This window comes from Scylla paramamosain, chromosome 4 (assembly GCF_035594125.1).
Source record: "Scylla paramamosain isolate STU-SP2022 chromosome 4, ASM3559412v1, whole genome shotgun sequence".
In the NCBI taxonomy this organism is placed as follows: Eukaryota; Metazoa; Arthropoda; class Malacostraca; order Decapoda; family Portunidae; genus Scylla; species Scylla paramamosain.
The window spans coordinates 11437465-11458812 of NC_087154.1; the positions used below are offsets into that span (position 1 = coordinate 11437465).

General features: G+C 37.4%; 1 protein-coding gene across 5 annotated transcripts in view; it reads right to left on the reverse strand.

Moving 5' to 3' along the window:
• Positions 1-1389: 1389 nt before the first annotated feature.
• LOC135099743 (trehalase-like) overlaps positions 1390-21348 on the reverse strand; it is a 194293-nt gene continuing 174334 nt past the window's right edge. For 4 of the 5 annotated variants that reach the window (XM_064002237.1, XM_064002239.1, XM_064002242.1 and 1 more), the window contains 5 exons: positions 20874-21014; positions 18874-19105; positions 9646-9771; positions 5783-5987; positions 1390-5213 (listed from right to left, as the gene is read on the reverse strand). In XM_064002237.1, coding sequence (XP_063858307.1) covers positions 4995-5213; positions 5783-5987; positions 9646-9771; positions 18874-19105; positions 20874-21014 — 923 coding nt within the window. In that variant the 3' untranslated portion in view covers positions 1390-4994. The remainder of the gene's footprint in view (positions 5214-5782; positions 5988-9645; positions 9772-18873; positions 19106-20873; positions 21015-21348) is intronic. The other variant, XM_064002240.1, reaches the window with a different exon arrangement.

Below are 21348 nucleotides of genomic sequence, written 5' to 3' on the forward strand. Positions count from 1 at the left end.
GTTTAATGGCTCTCATGGGTGACATGTGCCTCTATGATGTTCCCACATAGATCATTAGGTTGTCAGAGCATCTCTGAGGCCTGTTGTGAACATGGAGAAATCTGCAGCATCCTACTCATGGTGGCCTACATGTGATGTAAGGTGATTGCTGGTGTAAGAATTGGTGGCTGTCTCTTTGGTACATTGAGACTGAGATGTTGTGCAATAGCAAATATGTTTTCCAGCTGTCTTCTCCAGAGGTTGTTAGCTACCACCCTGTCAAAGGCATCATCTCCTTAGAAGAGTTCTTAAGAACATAGGTCAGAAATAGACAGATCAATCAATTTTCAAGCTCTGTCCAGAAAGAAATGTATAGTTGATGGCAAAAAAGAAAAAAAAGGTGATAAAATTCTGAGTCAGTGTCAGCATCCACATGCCATCCAACTAGTTTGATCTGTTTACATGGGAGGATGGAGCACTGATAATATCTGACCTGGCAACTCAAGACAGATGTTGCCCATAGGCACACTCACATATTAATGGTTTCAGTATAGATTTGATAGTTGAGTGATAAGGAGGTGTTTTTTATGCATGTGTTCCCCAAGTTGACTTCTGCAGGTTACTGTTACATATCTTTCCATATCACCCACCAAAGGCCACTAAACCACACATGACCAGTGAAGAAAAACATCTATTGTTGCTGTGTGCCAGAGAATAAAAACATCTAAGAAGCAATCAGAATTGTTGGAGTTAAAGAGAATTGTGTACTAGTGAGTCAGGAGGTTCAGGTGACCACACCATCTATCATAGAGCATAAAGCAAGGCCTGGGTTTGGAAAGAAAGCTGCTCATTGAACCTTTAACATTATAAATAAAATGTAGTCCTTGCTTAATAGGAAGGGAATTGAAAGAAAAGAACCCCTGTATTCATGGTGGTGTGTCTGAAATTTTTGTCACGATTTCGGTCACATCTTTGAACCTCTTGACCCACCAGTACACAGTTCTCTCTTAGCTCTAGTAATATTAATTGTTTCTTAAATGTTTTTCTCAGCACAAAGCAACCACAGACACTATTTTGTCAACAGTAATGGGCAGTTTGGTAGCCATTGGAAGGTGATATGGAATGGAAAGATATGTAGCAGTAACTTGCAAAAGTCAACTTGAGGTGGCCCAAAAACATCTCTATCACTCAACTGTCAAATCTCTACTAAAACTGTTAATATGTGAGTGTGCCCAAGACCACTGTCTGTTTTGAGTTGCCAGGTCAGATATTATCAGTGCTTCAATCTCCCATGTAACTGTATCAAACTGGTTGAATGGTGTGCAGACATAGACATGGACTATGAATTTTTGTCATCTTTTTTTGATATTGGTAATTTATTCACTGAGGATGACTTTGTAAGGATATCTATTTTCATCAATCCAGAAAATGATTTATTTTATTCTAACATTCTCCCAGTGTACACACACAGCAATAGTACATAATGATACAAGAAGAGTTGACATTAATATGATATATGCACTATAATATAACAAATAATGCCAACTCCCTGAGGCAGCAGCAAGTATCCCTATAAATATTTGTTTATATTGTGATGCAAGAAAAAAGTCTGGCTAAGTGAAAGACAATATTTGGTTTATAATATTCAGGAGCATTGATCATTGATTGCCTTTATCTTAAGGATTTCAGTCCACATTTATTAGCAGAATGGAAAATATAAGTAATTTTTTTAAGGATTTGAGTCCACATTTATTCGCAGAATGAAAGATATACAAGTAATTTTTTTAAGAAAGGGATCATAAGTAAAGTTTCTGTAACAAGTTTTCACCCAGTAAGGGATCATAACTAAAGTTTCTGTAACAAGTTTTCACCCAGTTAGAGTCATAACTTGGTCTCCAGGAATCATAGAGGGTGTCTCCCCACTGCCGCCCCAGTGATGCCACGACCACAAGACTATAAAGTTAGCATAAAATGTACAGGAAACTAACACAGCCAGACTCATGGAGAGTTGTAAATAAAATTGTGCAAGTTTATTGATTATAATCAATTTGCTTATCTTAAGTCACATTATTACTTCATTAACTTTAAAAAATAATTTAATTAAAGATTAGATAATTACATTACATTGAGGGTGAAAAGTTTTCTAATGTATTACTAATAGTAACAAGTAGTACAATTAAACTTGCCAGTAATACAAGTAGCACAATTGAACTTGCCATTTCTCCATTTCAGAGCCTCTCTACTGTCTTAAAAGCTTAAAAATTTAACTTCCACTAAAATATCACAATAACTTCAATGTTAAGATTAACGCCATCTCAGTAATACAAAACAGTGCAATCCAAAACACACTAGGAAAAATTTATATACTCTGACTACAGTAGTTATCTGTTTCAGGAAATGTTTACAATTCCAAGGTGAGGCCTACACAATTGGTTTCATCTTTGCTAGTAACCAGGAAATATGCAGAGTGGTTTATCAAGTGCATATTATTATATTGTTTGCTACTAATTGCATTTATTCCAGGGATCCCAGTTCCTTGGACTACAAAATATTACAATAAATGGGAGAGGACACAAGGAATCAGAGGAAATTTAAATTGTACACTTGTTTGAATAATAACCATATTTTGAACAGGACTGATGTGGGTTGACCTTTAGAATGAAGTGATGTTATTGAGTTATAGATTCATTCAAGTTTAAAAATTGATAACAGAAAATAATGTGCAACACATTCTCAAGTATAGCTTTCATAAAACAGAAAGTAATACTGAAAATAATGTAAACTTTCCAATTAAAACATTTTAACCTAAAACACACAAATTATTCTTTGAAACATCACCTGGTAAAGAAAATATTTGAATGACAGGTTAATTTGTGACATGAAAGAAAAGCCTCTTCCCTATCAAATGTTCTTTGGTAAATCACTCACCATGCCTCAACATTAGTCCTTGAGGCTTGTGAGTGAGTTAACTTAAGCAACTATCACAAGAGAAGCTAAATAATGTCACCCCTTTGTTGGTCTATGTTTGATTGAGGTCCTGTGAGGGCATGAGATGTTAGTAACAAATTTTCTAATGTCCATGTAAGAATGGCTCTTTGGTAATATATTGTGTACCAGTCTTGCAAAACAAATGTTATAGTAATACATTTGAATGAATGTTTTGTTATGGAGAATAACAAATGTACATGGTGTTGGGTTGAAGTGCAGCAGCTTTGTGGCTGAAAAGTTATCAATATCAATACAAAACTAAGGTGAATGGAATAATCAAAACAAATTGACTAGACACATCCCATGCCACACACGGAAGCCAAAATGAGGCTTCATTTCTTAATGAAGTAATGACTTGTCCACTATCTCACAGGTAAGAGCCTGCCTAACCTTAACATAGCAAAGCAGACACTGTGCATATGGATCATCCTTCAAAAGAATTTCTTGCATTTTTAAGAAATTGGCATCACATCCAGAGATCAAAACAACTATACAAACACCTTACATAAGTATATAAACAAGACATACAGCACTCAGTAAAACTTTAATTTTTAAAGAGTATAATGCAGAGCAAAGATAGAAATAATATGTTTGGACAAAAGGAAGCAGAAAATTGGTGAAAAGGACTTAAGTTCTTAAGTTATAAGAAAAAATTTATATATATATATATATATATATATATATATATATATATATATATATATATATATATATATATATATATATATATATATATATATATATATGGTAATTTATGGGGTGTGTTGACCAGATCTACATATATAAAAAATTTGCATTCTAACCAGATTAAAATGACTGACTTGAAAACTAATATTTTTGTGCCCTCTCTCCACTGCCCCCCACACATAAAAAAAAAAGCCAAGAAGCACTTTTACTATCCTGGGCTGGAACACCCATACTAACACAGGTCTTGTGTTGCTCTATAACTGGCCCAGGACATCCATACCATCAACACCAGTGCTACCATATCCTCATATTCTGGACCTAGTTGTGAAAGATTAAGGAAACTTGGGAACTTCACATTGTGATTTATGAAGAATGCTTGAGGGTTGATTAGGGAAGCTGTCTCATTTAATTAAAATAAATAAATATAAATAAATAAACTTTGCCTGTATTCCTGTTTGGATGAGGCTGAAGAGTGCATCACCCAGTTGATATTACCTAGTCATAATCTCACTCTAAAAGTATCTTTATATTGTACTATACTATAATACTTAATTCCTTTTTAACTTAAAATTTTTAATCCTTAATTCATAATTTAAGTTTAATGGTAATCTACATTTTTCTTTTTAGGTCACACTGTATAACACTTGTAGCAAAACTTGATCCTCAATCCAAACAGGAACATGGCATCCCCTGTAGCCTCTCTCTATTGGATTTCTTTCAAAGCATACAGACACACCTTTCATATATTATCACTGACTAGTTGTGGGTAGTTTCAAACAGATAGAATCGATATCTAGAACAAATATTATTAGAAATCTACACAAACATGTGCATTCTCACTTTGCTGTAGCATTATTCACAGTGTTTTGCACATTGACAAACTAACTGAGACAGACTTGCATTTTTATGTTCAAAGATTTTGTTTATCAGTTCTTGCACACAACCTAAGAAAACTATTTTTTTTAGATGTGTGTGGAGATGCAAGAATGCACATGGGTTACTCAGCAACCTTTTGAAATAAAAATTAATTATTTCTTTACAAACTGATAATATAAAATATATACATTATATTAGGACAATTACCCACAAACACAGTTATGACAGAAAAGACGTCTCCACTATGCACACTACTGAAGAATTTTGAAAAAAACTCTTCCTAGTCCATCTATCATGTAACACATGCACAACAATCATGAGTAACAGAGGCAGCATGTTGACCCGTCCCACCACACTTACCTACAGAACATCCCCAGCACTATTCACATTTAGTAACATGTGAAAAGTTCCTCAGCTGTCTGAATGGTATAAAATGGACCACCAACATTAACATTTAAAGTGAGCTAAAAGAACTGAGATCGAACTCCAAGGGAAAGTAAACCCATCAGGAGACCCAGTGCTAAGGACAGGGTTGGTGAGGCAGCGGAGTTGCCCTCAGTGGGAGTGAGGCGATCCCCAAATAGTTCCAGAAGACGCATTGCCACACCATTACTCCAGCCAAAGCCTGGCTGGACTTCATATTCACCTCCACCTCCAGCCTTGCCCACCACTGTTACATTGTACTGGAAGACAAAAATTACAATAAGGCTTCTGCATGAGGTAGTTACTTTTGTAAATAGAGTTCAATTTAGTATCCACTAAATTATAGTAAATAGCCTTTCATCAAGTATAAAAAGTACCATCAATAAATATGTAATTTTTTTCAGGCATATCTTGCCTGTACCTACTTCTGTAAGGAAGCTGTACATATATATATATATATATATATATATATATATATATATATATATATATATATATATATATATATATATATATATATATATATATATATACTCGTATATGGTATAATAAGATATTTAAAAATGCTATTTCACTTTTGCCATATGTTAAATATTAATCTATTCCCAGGTGAGCAGATTGGTGTGACAAGGTTAGTGAGGCATGTGAAAGGACTCAACCATTTCCACAGTAATTTTTCCATCAGCAAAATGTTACGTATACATAATCTAAATACCTCAATCTTATTTTTTATATATTACTTGTAAATCAACAAATTGTAATATATTCCAAGTTTCTACATGTATTTTCAAAAGCCCAAGATCATGGTGAAGTGAATCAAGTCTCATACCTTCTCAAACATGGCATGCAGCTCCTGATATCCTTTCCAGTTGGTCCTAATCCATTTCTCAGCCAGTTCAAATGACAGTTCTTCAGCAGCATGGTGGATGTTGCGTGCCTCATAGAGTCCCATAATTGCCAGGTGCTGCAGTGGTGCCCAGGCATTTGGGAAATCCCACTGCTGGCCACTGTCCTCCAGGGATGTGGGCATCCCACTAGAAGAGTAATGTATCATGTTTGATGCATCAGTGTGCAGTAATATGTTTGATATGCATTATACTTCATTGTTATAGGAGGCAAACTTTTTGAGTGTTTGTTTTTGCAGACAATGGGACACTGGAGCTGGGCAACACAAGAGGAATTTAAAAGTACCATAAAAGTAACACTACATTTTCACAGTATCAGCAGGTTGATATACAACATGAAGAGGCACAAGAATCCTTTAAGCAAGTGAGAATATTTAAATATTTGAAAAATGTGACCAAGAGTGATGAAATGGATAATAATGAGTGTGTGGTCTTAACAAGGGTTAAGGATGGCAGAAACACCAAGATTTGACAAGAATCAGCAAGGGAACAAAGAAGTAGATATAACAGTGTTGTAATAGATGGGAACTCATCTAACAGTGAGAAATGGTTAATGCTTAATTAGTGGCACTGAAACTATAATCACATAAGCTGACCTAGAATTCATGCACTCTACCACCTCCTCCTTTTCAGTAGGACAGCTGATTGATCTATTCAAAGTTCTTGCCAATGATGCTGACAGTCATACAGATGAGTTGATGTAAATAAACTGTTTGCTTGTTTCAGCAACTTGTCTGAATAATAAAATCTCTGATACTAATATTGTTTTCTTGCTGATACTTTTGAAAGTCATTTAGGGCATGACTACTTGATAAGATGATTAAAAATATCCTGAATATGAATATTTGGAAAATATAAATACTGTATTTGGGAAAGTGGCAAGAACTGAGTAGATGAATCAGTTGCTTTGCTGAAATGGAGGCAGGAAGTGTGGCTTATATAGATCAGCTTAGTTTGGTAATGAGTGTTTGTACGTATGTCTCATTTATGGTTTTATAGTGCAGGCTGCAACTGCATTATGTTTTCTGCAGCTCCTTATCACCTCTCCCAGTGTACCTCTGTGGGAGTAACATAGCTGTAGTAACAGGTGTCTATTGCCTACCTACCCCTTTTGCTCAATGAAATTTAACCAGGGTGAACTACCACTGTGCAGAGGCAAAGATTGGTTAATGGAAATGACTGCCTGGTAACAGGCCTACCTTTCCAAGGAATATAGGCTAGGCCAACCCCATCCTGTGGTGCACCTCATAGTTCATAAGGAAACCCTTTGGGTGGAATCAATGGGAGGGGTAGATGTGATCATGTTGAATTTTAATTTTTTAAATCATTTTTAATGTTTTGTTTAATCTGTTTTTTTTTTTTTTTTTAATTTTTTTATTTAAAATTTACTTAAATATTTTGGTAGTTTTCATTTAAAGTTTTGATTTGTTTTTGAGAAACTAATCACAGCAAGCTCTTTAACAATGCTGCAATCAATGTCCCTCCAGGAAGACAACAGTTCTGCCAGTAGTCACCTTGTATGAACTGAAAAATGACTGGATAAGGAGCCTCCAGTTTGCTGCAGGTCTTGGGATATTTTATACAAGTGTCCCTGAGAGAAGGGAGGGTGTAGAAAGTTTTAGAAAGGGATGGTTAAATATTATATGAATGCAGAGATTTCTATGAAAGATTGGAATAATAGAATGCATGAACAGTAATGATGTAGGATTTGAATGGAAGAGTGGTGCTACAGGAGAGGTGAGAAAAGTAGATAAAGGAAAAAGAAATATGCGCACTCTAAATGTACCAAACAATATGAAAAGGACATAAAAGGTATATAGTTGGAGATCATAGATGGTGTAAAGAGAAGGGAAATTAGGAATAGTTAAGCAGGCATGGGTATGTGTAAATTAAGTGAAAAGAGGAGAGAAATGTGGAAAATTTAGCATCATCTGAACTAGAGCCAGAGTAAAACTGAGAGAGGGAAAAGTGTAGTTGTAGTTGTTGATATGAATGAAAAGGTTGGTAGTAATCTAGTTGCATGTATAGCTAGAAAATGGGGAGTAGGCAGAACAAACAAGAATGAGGAGCATTCAGTGCACAAACACCTTTCAGCATGAGGTGATGAATAGTGAACAGGAGAGTCCAGTTATGTAGCAGTGAATTAAAAAGGTATTGAGAGTGATGTTTGAAGGGTCGATCATAGTGCTATTGTAGTTTTGATGAAAATGAGAGTTGGAAGTGCATTAGGAATAGAGAAAGCATATGATAGGGTTGATTAAGTTCTTTATAATATTCTTTATTGGAAATGTTCATTTATTTATTTTTTTTATTTTATATTTATATTTTCAGGAGAAGGAGCTCTACTGTTGTAGCAGGGGTGAGGCAGGGATGAGTGATGGCTCAATGGTTAGGCAATATTTTTATGGATATATGTATGAGAGAGATGAAAGCTAAGGTAGGAAGTACAAGTACATATTTGAAAATGGATGGAGTATTTTAACATGACTGTTTGCAGATGAAACTGTGTTACTTGGAAAAAAAATGAAATTTTAATACCAAAGTATGCTTATAGAGACAAATTAAATAGGTATGTGGTGTGAAGCTTTTGATGTGAAGCTGATTGGTGTCACATGGGGAAAAGGAGAGGAGTGTATTATACACAGTGGAGCAGCATGGAAAACCAGCTTTTTGCCCTGATTTTGAGAGACTTGGGTATGCTGCACAACTAATCCTTGTGCATTGTGGCTGGTGAGGATAGGGCCTTCCTCCCTATAGATTCACATTAACCTAAGATATATAAAAAACACAAACTTATCTTTTATATGCAGATATTACCACCATAATAGGACAACAGAAGTAGCTTTGGCATTCTCTTATTATTACCTAATAATTTAATTAACATTTGTAGCTAGAGTAATATTACAAATAATTTTAAATTGAGACAAATTCAATGTCTTTTGTAAAAGTAAAATATTGAGAGAGAGAGAGAGAGAGAGAGAGAGAGAGAGAGAGAGAGAGAGAGAGAGAGAGAGAGAGAGAGAGAGAGAGAGAGAGAGAGAGAGAGAGAGAGTCATCATGGTTATCAAGAAAGGCAAGATACAAGTGAATTTGGAAATTCATTTAAGTACTGAATGTGAGAAGCAGTGAAAGTTTGATTGCAAGGGCAAGTCATGGAAGAGCTATGTGAATATATCTTACACAGCATGGGACTACGAAGGGAGATGTACATACAAGAGAAATTTTTACCAGGGAAGAAAGATGCATGTTGAAAAGGCAAGATAAAAAAAAATAAAAAGTGTGTGTGTGTGTGTGTGTGTGTGTGTGTGTGTGTATATATATATATATATATATATATATATATATATATATATATATATATATATATATATATATATATATATATATATATATATATATATATATATATATATATATATATATATATATATATATATATACACACACACACACACACACACACACACACAAACACACACACTTTTTACACACACATCTAACGACACTATTGGACCTCTACTCATATTCATATATACAGAAAGTTTTTATAAAAAAAAAAAAAAAAAAAAAAAAAAAAAAAATCCTGCCTGTGGCTCCCCTTGCACTACCTCTCCTGAAGTTTCCTATTTCAATCTTTATATAAAGAATAGAAAGATATGGTTACTATTATATTTAAGTACCGTGTGGACTTGAAGAATTTCTAGCTGATGTATTGATGAGGAAATAGAAAATCTTGGTGACATCTTTCTCTTTTGCAAATATGACAAAAATATCTTTTGAGACTCACCCATCGTATTTCAAAACGCCCTTGTTGTTGAGATACTTTATCAGCTTCTCCATTGTCCTGGCTCGAGATCCCTCTGGTCCATAGCAGCCACTCCATATTGGGTGAAGATTGGACATGTAGAAGTACCTGTGTAGAGGACATACATAAAGGATATCATTCACCATCATCATTATCACCACCATTCAATACAACTCATTTCATGTAAACACTGGGAATGTTGCTCTGTCATGTCGTGATTCTACAATACAAACATTATGAACTTAAAACAATCTCAATATATCATCTTCATGTGTGGACAGCAGTACCACCAAGGTCCAAGGGTTACATCTTTCTGGGTACAATACTAGCAGGATCCGTGGATATACCTCGGTATGATAATTGAACTATTACATTTGATATTATACTTAGAAGAAAGAGGAAGAAGAGGAGGAAGAAAGAAGGTGGTGGTGTAGAGCGAGGATGAGAGATCTTTCATCCTTGCTGATTCTCTCTCTCTCTCTCTCTCTCTCTCTCTCTCTCTCTCTCTCTCTCTCTCTCTCTCTCTCTCTCTCTCTCTCTCTCTCTCTCTCTCTCTCTCTCTCTCAAATCTTTCATCCTTGCTGACTCTCTCTCTCTCTCAAAATCTGTCACCTACCCACTTCCCTCTCACTTTCTTGTATCTCCATCTCTCTCTGGACCCATGGAGGAAGAAGTGTAGGAGACGGAAGGAAGGTGTAGAGGACCCATTCCCTTCTCATTCACATCTCCCTCTGGTCCCATGGAGGAGAAGGAAGGAAGGGAGAAGGTGTAGGGGACCCAGTCCCCTCTCACTCATATCTCTCTTTCCGGCCCAGTGGAGGAGAAGGAAGTGTAGGAAGAGGAAGGAGGAGGTGTAGAGGACCCACTCCCCTCTCACATCATCTCTCTGGACCCGAGAAGATGGGGGGGGGGAGGGTGGTGTAGAGGACCCACTCTTCTCTCATATTTCTATCTCCAGACCCTTAGAGGAGGAGGAAGTGATGAAGGAGAAATATGGTAAGAGGATGTGTAGAGGACCTATCCTCCCCTCCCACGTCTCTCTCTCTCTCTCTCTCTCTCTCTCTCTCTCTCTCTCTCTCTCTCTCTCTCTCTCTCTCTCTCTCTCTCTCTCTCTCTCTCTCTCTCTCTCTCTCTCTCTGTTACTGTATGTAAAGCGTATCTACCTCATGTCATTATTCTTCGGCATTTATAAGTGAAATGTTCAATAGTTTTCTATTTGCATGAAAACGTGTAATATGGGTAAGTATCAGTATTCAATGCTATATTAAGCAACAAAGCCGATGCTCACTTGTTGGTAGTGTGGGGTTAACCCGCTGGCCGCCTGTGGGCATCACTCACAGCCAAGTCGTGCTCAGACAAAGACGGGCAGGATGGTGACCAAGGTAAATACTTTAATTTTGTAGTAAAAAATGATTGTCATAGTGCCAAGTTAATTGCATGTATTGTTAATGAATACTGTAATATGTTGAAAGTGTTTAATATCAGTGTATAATGTTATTTTGTAAGAAATTGAGACCGAGAACTTGTTCGCAGTTCTTACGGTCATGCCTACCTCATCAATAAATGTGTCAGGGAGAACTGCCTTTCCTCGACCCTACAATGATGGGCGTGATCAGTAAAACAGATCACCTGAGAGCCAATTAGAGACGTCGCAGTGAGCGTTTTGATACCAGATAGCGCCAGAATTTTTAATTCTCGCTGGAAAATAAATACTTTTTGGGGCAAGGTTTTACAAGCTTACAAAGGTGTATCGTTGCACAGTAATGCGTCTGAATTTTAAGTCAATTAATTTCGTGATAACTGACAGCACATGACATTGTTTGAGCCTCTATTCATAATTTCAAATGATATTCTTAAAAGAGCCTATAAGTGTATCAAGGCAGGCAATCTGTAATTTTCTACTGACCTCAATGGAAGTATACTAATATATACTTGCATTTTCATGTACTAAACAACAGGCAAATCCATTTAATGTAAAGAAAATATAATTTTGTATCAGAGACTTTATTTTTGCAGTACGATCACTATCCTCGGGTACTTGGGCAGCGAGCAAACCAAAACACAGGACCACGCTTACTCGACTACCCTGCACAATGGATACATCACCGCCACAATCATGGACTACAGCGGAATTAAGAAAATTCCCGAAAGAACGAGCTATACCCTATTCTGGATATAGTAAAGCAAAGTAAAGGCCTTTGTATCGGCAGAACTGAGAGGCTATTGTTTACACTTTACACTCCTTCCTAACGGCACGCGGCGCTTTCTTTAACTGAAGAATCATGATCAAGATAAGTACGTAGTACGTCCGCCAGCGGTGCTGTTCTTTTTTTATTTCACTGATTACTTTCACATACAGGACGTGTCAGTGATATCTGATATTTTTCAACATTCCCAGATGAAATGCACAAGCCGAAATCAACATCCTTTTATTTTTACTGTTCATACTTAAAAAAAAATCATTACCTATTTTTAGTTTTATCTTATAATTCAATTAACAAAGCCTTATCATACACCAGTAAGTATGAATATTAATATTAAGGGTTATGTTTTTAATTTTAGATACACTTGTGCAGCAATTCATGCTGTACTTTTCCTGCACATCGATTTCAAATTTAGCTAAGACACCCCTTTGCCCCAGGAAATCGGAGACAATTAAAAATGCTGGCGCTGATAGGTATCTACCAGCCTCACTGCGACGTCTCTAATTGATGCCCAGCCAGTGCGGCTACACTCTCTCTCTCTCTCTCTCTCTCTCTCTCTCTCTCTCTCTCTCTCATTTTTTCCCCTCTATCCCAAATCTGTCACTTACCTCACTCCCCTCTCATTCTCACTCATTTCATCTACCCCAGTCATTCATTCTCACTCTCATATCTCTATCTCTCTCTGGACTTTGGGCATACCATGGTAAGATAATTTAATTATTATAACGTTTGATAGGATAAGTGGAGGGGGAGGAAGAGTAGATGACTAAAATGTGCAGGGAGGAGGCAGTAGACACCTGCCAAAACGATAATTACTCCCAATGAGGTCTAAAGCACTGTTCAGGGGGTGCTGTGAACTTAGTAAACCCAGCTGTGACCTCACTGAATGTTTCCCTTTGTGTCTCACAACACAAGGGGGCAGTCACAGCCTGCCCTCTAAAGACAACTCTTCCTCCACAAAACTACAAGCACCTAATAACACACACACCTTTCACTCAAAAATTTTAAAATCATGGCGAATCCTACACCAGCCTCGGAGTCCCCATCTGGGGAGGGGACCATAAATGTCCCCAGGTTGGACTGCCTTTCTGTCAATGACCCTAAGTGTCTTGACACCACCCTCAACTTTTTCTTCATTAACTTCTGCAACATTCATGGTCTAAGATCTAATTGTCAATCTGCAGAACACCACCTCTCCTCTTCTAAACCTCATCTTTTCCTCACTGAAATTCAGGTGTCTGAAGAAACCGACAGTAGCCCCTTTCCTTTTCCCTCCTACTTTTTCTATCCTCATTTTCGATCCAAAGCTAGATGTTGCGTTTATGTGCGCAATGACTTAACCTGCTCTCGTGCCCATGCTCTTGAATCTTCCGAGTTTTCCGCCATCTGGCTACGACTACAGTCACTCTCAAACAAAATTTATCTGTGCTGTATACCTCTCACCTAACTCCTCTGACTATAAGAAATTCTTTGAATACTTAACTTCCAAAGAGGAGCACATTCTGACCCTCTTCCCTTTTGCAGAGATCTCCATTCTTGGAGACTTCAATGTTCACCACCAGCTTTGGCTTTCCTCTCCCTTCACTGACCATCCTGGTGAACTAGCCTTCAACTTTGCTATCCTCCATGATCTAGAGCAATTGGTGCAACACCCTACTCGTATTCCTGACCGTCTTGGAGATGCGCCCAACATTCTTGACCTTTTCCTGATCTCTAATCCTTCTGCTTATGCTGTCACCCTTTCTTCTCTCTTGGGCTCCTCCGATCACAATCTCATCTCTGTATCTTGTCCTATCACTCCAATCCCTCCTCAGGATCCCCCTAAGCAAAGGTGCCTCTGGCGTTTTGCCTCTGCTAGTTCAGGGGAACTGAGGAGGTATTTTGCTGATTTTCCTTGGAATGACTACTGCTTCCATGTTAGAGACCCGTCTTTGTGTGCTGAGCGCATAACAGAGGTGATAATGTCTGGCATGGAGGCGTACATTCCTCACTCTTTTTCTTGACCTAAACCTTCCAAACCTTGGTTTAACACAGCTTGTTCTTGTGCTATACATGATAGAGAGGTGACCCACAAAAGGTACTTGAGCCTTCCATCACCAGAATCTCATGCACTTTTTCTGCCTGGAACCATGCCAAGTCTGTTCTCCAACTAGCCAAAAACTCCTTCATTAACAGAAAGTGTCAGAACCTTTTAAGATCTAACTTCCCTCGTGATTTCTGGCATCTAGCCAAAAATATCTCCAATAACTTTGCTTCTTCTTCTTTCCCTCCTTTATTTCAACCAGATGGCACCACTGCTATCACATCTATTTCTAAAGCTGAACTATTCGCTCAAACCTTTGCTAAAAACATACCTTGGACGAATTCTGGGCTTGTTCCTCCCTCTCCTCCACCCTCTGACTACTTCATGCTACCTATTAAAATTCTTTGCAATGATGTTTTCCATGCCCTTGCTAGCCTAAACTCTCAGAAGGCTTATGGACCTGATGGGGTCCCTCCTATTGTTCTCCAACACTGTGCCTCCGTGCTTGTACCTTGCCTAGTCAAACTCTTTCAGCTCTGTCTGTCAACATCTGCCTCTCCTCCTTGCTGGAAGTTTGCCTACATTCAGCCTGTTCCTAAAAAGGGTGACCATTCTAATCCCCCAAACTACCGTCCTATTGTTTTAATTTCTTGTCTATCCAAAGTTTTTTAATCTATCCTCAACAGGAAGATTCTTAAACATCTATCACTTCACAACCTTCTATCTGATCGCCAGTATGGGTTCCGTCAAGGCCGCTCTACTGGTGATCTTCTGGCTTTCCTTACTGAGTCTTGGTCATCCTCTTTTAGAGATTTTGTTGAAACTTTTGCTGTTGCCTTGGACATATCAAAAGCTTTTGATAGAGTCTGGCACAAAGCTTTGATTTCCAAACTACCCTCCTACGGCTTCTATCCTTCTCTGTGTAACCATCTCAAGTTTCCTTTCTGACTGTTCTATTGCTGCTGTGGTAGACGGTCACTGCTCTTCTCCTGAACCTATTAACAGTGGTGTTCCTCAGGGTTCTGTGCTGTCACCCACTCTCTTCTTATTATTCATTAATGATCTTCTAAACCAAACTTCTTGTCCTATCCACTCCTATGCTGATGATACCACCCTGCACTTTTCCACGTCTTTTCATAGACGTCCGACCCTTCAGGATGTAAACATTTCATGCAGGGAAGCCACAGAACGCTTGACTTCTGATCATTCTAAAATTTCTGATTGGGGCAGAGCAAACCTGGTATTGTTCAATGCCTCAAAAACTCAATTCCTCCATCTATCAACTCGACACAACCTTCCAGACAACTATCCCCTCTTCTTCAATGACACTCAACTGTCCCCGTCTTCTACACTGAACATCCTCGGTCTGTCCTTTACTTATAATCTGAACTGGAAACTTCACATCTCATCTCTAGCTAAAACAGCTTCTATGAAGTTAGGTGTTCTGAGACGTCTCCGCCAGTTTTTCTCACCCCCCAGCTGCTAACTCTGTACAAGGCCCTTATCCGTCCATGTATGGAGTATGCTTCACATGCCTGGGGGATTCCACTCATACTGCTCTTCTAGACATTGTGGAATCAAAAGTTTTTCGTCTCATCAACTTCTCTCTAACTGACTGTCTTCAGCCTCTCTCTTATCGCTGCAATGGTGCATCTCTAGCTATCTTCTACCGCTATTTTCATTCTAACTGCTCTTCTGATCTTGCTAACTGCATGCCTCCTCTCCTCCCACGGCCTCGCTGCACAAGACTTTCTTCTTTCTCTCACCCCTATTCTGTCCACCTCTCTAACGCAAGAGTTAACCAGTATTCTCAATCATTCATTCCTTTCTCTGGTAAACTCTGGAACTCCCTGCCTGTTTCTGTATTTCCACTTCCTATGACTTGAATTCCTTCAAGAGGGAGGTTTCAAGACACTTATCCTTCAATTTTTGACTACCGCTTTGGACCCTTTTTATGGGAGTGCCATTTCAGTGGGCATTTTTTTTTTTTTATCGGATTTCTGTTGCCCTTGGTCAGTGTCCCTCCTACATGAAAAAAAAAAGAGATATGATACCAGGTCATAACACACGGAGGTACAAGTTTATTAAATCTAGATATTAGAATGTTGACCTTACAAAGGTGTCCAATGCCCCGCAACGCATGGGCACACGCTTGAGTCTATATTTTCGCGACACAGACCAAAACTGTTTTATTACTTTAGTTATAAAATGTTGTGCATCAAGATAATGGACACATATTAGGTATAATGGCACTGAAAGATGTTTTGATCTGGCGGAAACGACTTGGGAATCCTAACTTTATAGAAATTGTTTTACCTAGAGATAAAATGTGAAGTTTCCAGTTTATATTACATGTAAAGGATAGACCAAGGAGTTTAGAGTAGGAGAGGGGAACAGTTGGGTGTCATTGAAGAAGAGGGGTTAGTTATCTGGAGGGTTGTGTCGATTTAAGAGATGGAGGAACTGAGTTTTTGAAGCACTGAACATTACATTACATTACTACGTTTGCTCTATCTAAATCAGTCAGGCGTTGTGTGGCTTTCCTGCGTGAGCCGTTTATGTCCTGAAGGACTGGAGGTCTACGAAAAGACAGAAAAGTGCAAGGTGGTATTATCAGCATAAGAATGAATAAGAGAAAAAATTTGCTTTAGAGGATCATTGATGAATAATAATAAGAAAGTGGGTGACAGGTGGAACAACACTAGTGGTCAATAGACTTGGGAAAATAACAGTGACGTCTAGCACAGCAGAAATACAGCAGTCCGAGAGGAAACTTGATATGAAGTAACAGATAAGATAAAAGCTGTAGGAGGGTAGTTTGGAAATCAAGGCTTTGTGCCAGATTTTGTCAAAAGCTTTTGATATGTCTAAGGCAACAGCGAAAGTTTCAATGAAATCCTTTAAAAAGGATGACCAAGACTCGGTAAGGAAAACCAGATCACCAGTAGAATGGCCTTGACGGATTCCATACTAACGATCAGATAGTTATGAAGTGATAGATGTTTAAGAATGTCTCGGTTGAGGATAGATTAAAAACTTGAGAGCAGGAAATCAAAGCAATAGGACGGTAGTTTTAGGGATTAGAGTGGTCACCCTTTTTAGGAACAGGTTGAATGTAGGCAAACTTGCAGCAGGAAGGAAAGGTAGATACTGACAGCAAGAGATGAGCAGCATGTTGATAGAAAGTTTGAGCAGGCAAGGTGCAAGCATGGAGACAGTTTTGGAGAACAATAGAAATCCCATTAGGTCCGTAAGCTTTCCGGGGGTTAAGGGCGGCGAGGGCATGGACAACATTACAACAAAGGCTCACATTCTCAAACATTTTTCTTGGACTAAGTTAGATAAATAAGCTTGCTTTTTAGAGTAATAGAGAAAATTATAAATAACCTTGGTTTCTAGGCTAATACAAATCCTCAATGACCATGTGCATATTTGCTGTTAAGTAGATATGAGGTTAGACCAGGAAAAGCAACCTACCTATTTCGAGATAATTAAAGTTACGAGTACTGAGTATGACCAATTGATAAAACTGAGTTATATACCAAAATGATCTCACCTTATATAAAACACTAAGATATATAATATATTTTTTTCTTTTGCATATGAGTACAGAGTACATTCTACATGTACTCAATGTAATTAGATTGCGAAATATAACCACAGAGAAACTGATATAGTACTACCCTATTGATAATTTTCAGTGTGGATGAGAGAGAGAGAGAGAGAGAGAGAGAGAGAGAGAGAGAGAGAGAGAGAGAGAGAGAGAGAGAGAGGTTCCGTTTATGATCATTAGGCTACACATATAATGGAAGTTAAATAATTCGCTCATTGTAACATCCTGTTGCCAAATAATTTTTGAGTATGTGACTAACACTGTCACCCTAGACGTGCGAGACACTTTTCCTGCACATGGATCTCCAACAGTATAGTACACGTAGGTTGTTGACACCTTGCCACACTTGTGTATACGAGTACAGAAAATCATCTTTGCTCTCATGAGTGCTTAATTTCACAAAGTTTATTGTGATTAACAGTTTCGGTGCAGGTGGCAAATCTGGGTATCTAAAACGTCACGAAGGATGCGTTGCTTATCATATCGTGATTCGAACATTTGAGTCATTGTGGATAACATATCAGATACCAAGTCGACTTTAGCAGATCTCCGGCATTCCACAGCCATTCAGCATAGAGACTTCACAAGAAACGAATGGTATTGTACTCCACATCTTGAGGGACTCAAATGTAGAAATTTCGAGATGCTTAGGTGTATCGAAACCCTGTAATTCAGGGCTACCAACGCCGCATCCCTATCTCAAACCTTATTTCCCATATTTCTTCGTCTGTTGAGTCAAAATGATTCTTTAATCTTGGAACGTTGACTTACACCCTGCTACCACTTGATCTCATGGTGGCACTGCTATAACACAATCAGGTGAGGGTTAGAGAGAAATAATAATCCAGGATGTGCCACCTATGCACGTGACCAGACATGGGGAACACAAATGAACGTATGACCTTGGTTGCCAGGCTGTGATTGGTAGATGGATGAGCAAGAAGTCATCCCATTGATAGATGTTGCCTTTTTCACTTTCACAACCATGAACAGCTAGGCTAAATCTCATTTAAAATTGTTACATTAGGTCCTCTGAAGAAAGGTAAGCTGGTTGAATACAACTGTCACTTAAACCAGCATACAAAGCACCTTTGGCTACATCAATCCTGTTGAAACCTGAAAATTTTCAGAATGGCAGTCTCGCCGTTCTGACCCTAATGCCACAAAACTAGATGGAATAAACTATAGCCATTTAAAAGTCATAGCTCTCATGTTCTGATATAATGATTTCATGAATACAGGCTCAAATGTGGGTACTGGGGTGAATGCCACACTTGATAGAATAAATCTCTATGTCCCTGCCATATACGTATATTAATTACAATAACAAAAATTAAAATTTTCTAAAGTTAATAACCACTATTACCAACCTCCTCCTGCTCTTGGCATTCAGGTCATAGTCGTACCACACTCCATCAGTCTGATCCCAGAATATCTTGCTCATGGTTATATTCTTTTCTTCAGCAATGCGATCATACTCTCGTTTTTTGTCATGCATTCCGAGACGATTATAGAAGTAGCTGAGGGTCTGAGCATTCACACATAGTAGGCTGTTCAGGTCCACTGGTACAATTGAGGTCACATTGGTGTCCTTCATTGTGCCTGGAAGAGAATCTGGTATTAATCAATTTCTATCAAAGTGACACTTGTTAGAACCTACTGGCACACCGTAACACCCTCATCCTTGAATGGTCTGCCATCTTAAACAAGTTAATTAAGCCTTCCCCAAAAATATATATTGAAAATTAATGTTTAGGTATCAGGTAAAATGCTAAATTTCTTCTCTTTGTTGATCAAATAAAAGAACTGATTACCTTTTAATCCATATAAGTACCTCTGCTACATCTCCTACATCCATAGTTAATAATGTTCACTCCCCCCTCAGTTGCCTAGTGGTCAACAAAAACTTGGCCTAAGTTACCTTAAGACGGAATCTACCAGCCTACTCCTTAATCCATTGTATCATTATTATCATTAAAGAAGTAGCATACTTAACTAAGGCTTACTTCACCCCCACACTATACAGTCGGGCACAACAACCTGCATGATGATAATGGTATGTGAATGTTGGTTTCACGTTTTCTAATCTTCGTGTACATTCCGTCAAAAATTCAAACTTTTCCTTCTACATGCTATTTAGATCACTATACAGCACAGTCCTGACTATTGATACAAGTTTGCTGTAGTTTTCTATTCTTTCAGTTTATAACTATGCTAATAACATTTAGTAAGTGTGGACATTTGCCTAGTTCTACTGGTCTCCTGCAGGACCTCGGTATAAATCAGTCTATCGTAATTCTACTTATTGTGTCCCATCAGAATTGGCAATGATTTTTCTCGAAATTAATTTTCACAGTAAGTTGAAAAATGTGTGGAAAATGTTGGCTTTACACATTTGAAGATAAACTTATAAAGGAGTTTACGATTTGAACAATGAATGTTTCGAAATTCAGCCATGAAGCTTAAGTGTTTGCTCAACCTTAACTGCCTCAACTCTTCATGGTTTTCTTTTCTAGGTAAACTTCTGACATTTCTATAATTATACTGTCTCCCCTTCTTTTGGTGCAATAGGTACTCAAGATATGGATGTGGGTTATCTCCTATGGATTGACGTAATTTCCTCCACAAGCTAAATATTCTTCACAGGGGATCTTCTCTACTACCAATTAATGTAGTGACTGGTGTTTTTAAACAATAAAAAATTATCACAAGTGTAACCATGAGAAGGAGCAGCTAGGAATTAAGTGTTGACAGGACACTTAAGTTATTCCATGCTTTCTATTATTATTCCTGCGAGAATACATGGACAGTGAATGGTAAGCTCCTCAAAAAAAAAAAAAAAAAAAAAAAAAAAAAAAAAAAAAAAAAAAAAAAAAAAAATATATATATATATATATATATATATATATATATATATATATATATATATATATATATATATATATAAACAAATAAACAAAAAATAAATAAAATGAAATAACTGACGTCTTCTAGTACCTGTATACTATTATATATATATATATATATATATATATATATATATATATATATATATATATATATATATATATATATATATATATATATATATAAACAAAAATAAATAAAATGAAATAACTGACGTCTTCTAATACCTGTATACTATGTACACTGTAACTATACAAGATGCAGGTCCTTAAATATTATATTGACACTTACATGGACACAAAGCACATAGAAAAGTAACCAAAAAGTTCTATTGCCAATGTCTAGTATCTTACTGTGCACAATTATTCTTGTCCGGACCAGCTTCCTGGTCTCGGAGGCCTCCACTGTATCAAGCCAATGGAGAGAGAGAGAGAGAGAATAAAAATGACAGCAGCTGCCTCACCACTGTTGATCCTTGGGGTTCCATCTAGTGCTTTCTCCACCTGATAAGCCCCGACCAGTACTAACAGCAAAACCAGAATAGAAGACTTGCTGCGAGCGGCGCACCGACAGGCGAAGTAAAGGATAAGAATGTACACGCCAACTGGAAGAAGTACATGCAGGGCAAGTTATTGACGAAGACAAACGGAGGTTGACTGGCGGCCACATGTTCAAGCGTGCAAAAACCCACACGTCTGCCATGTGTATGTTTACATAGTGCATTGTTTTATAAGCAAAGAAATTTAGTATATATATAATATATATATATATATATATATATATATATATATATATATATATATATATATATATATATATATATATATATATATATATATATATATATATATATATATATATATATATATATATATATATATATATATATATATATATATACACACACACAAAATCTGTGAGGTGCAGACAAGAATAAC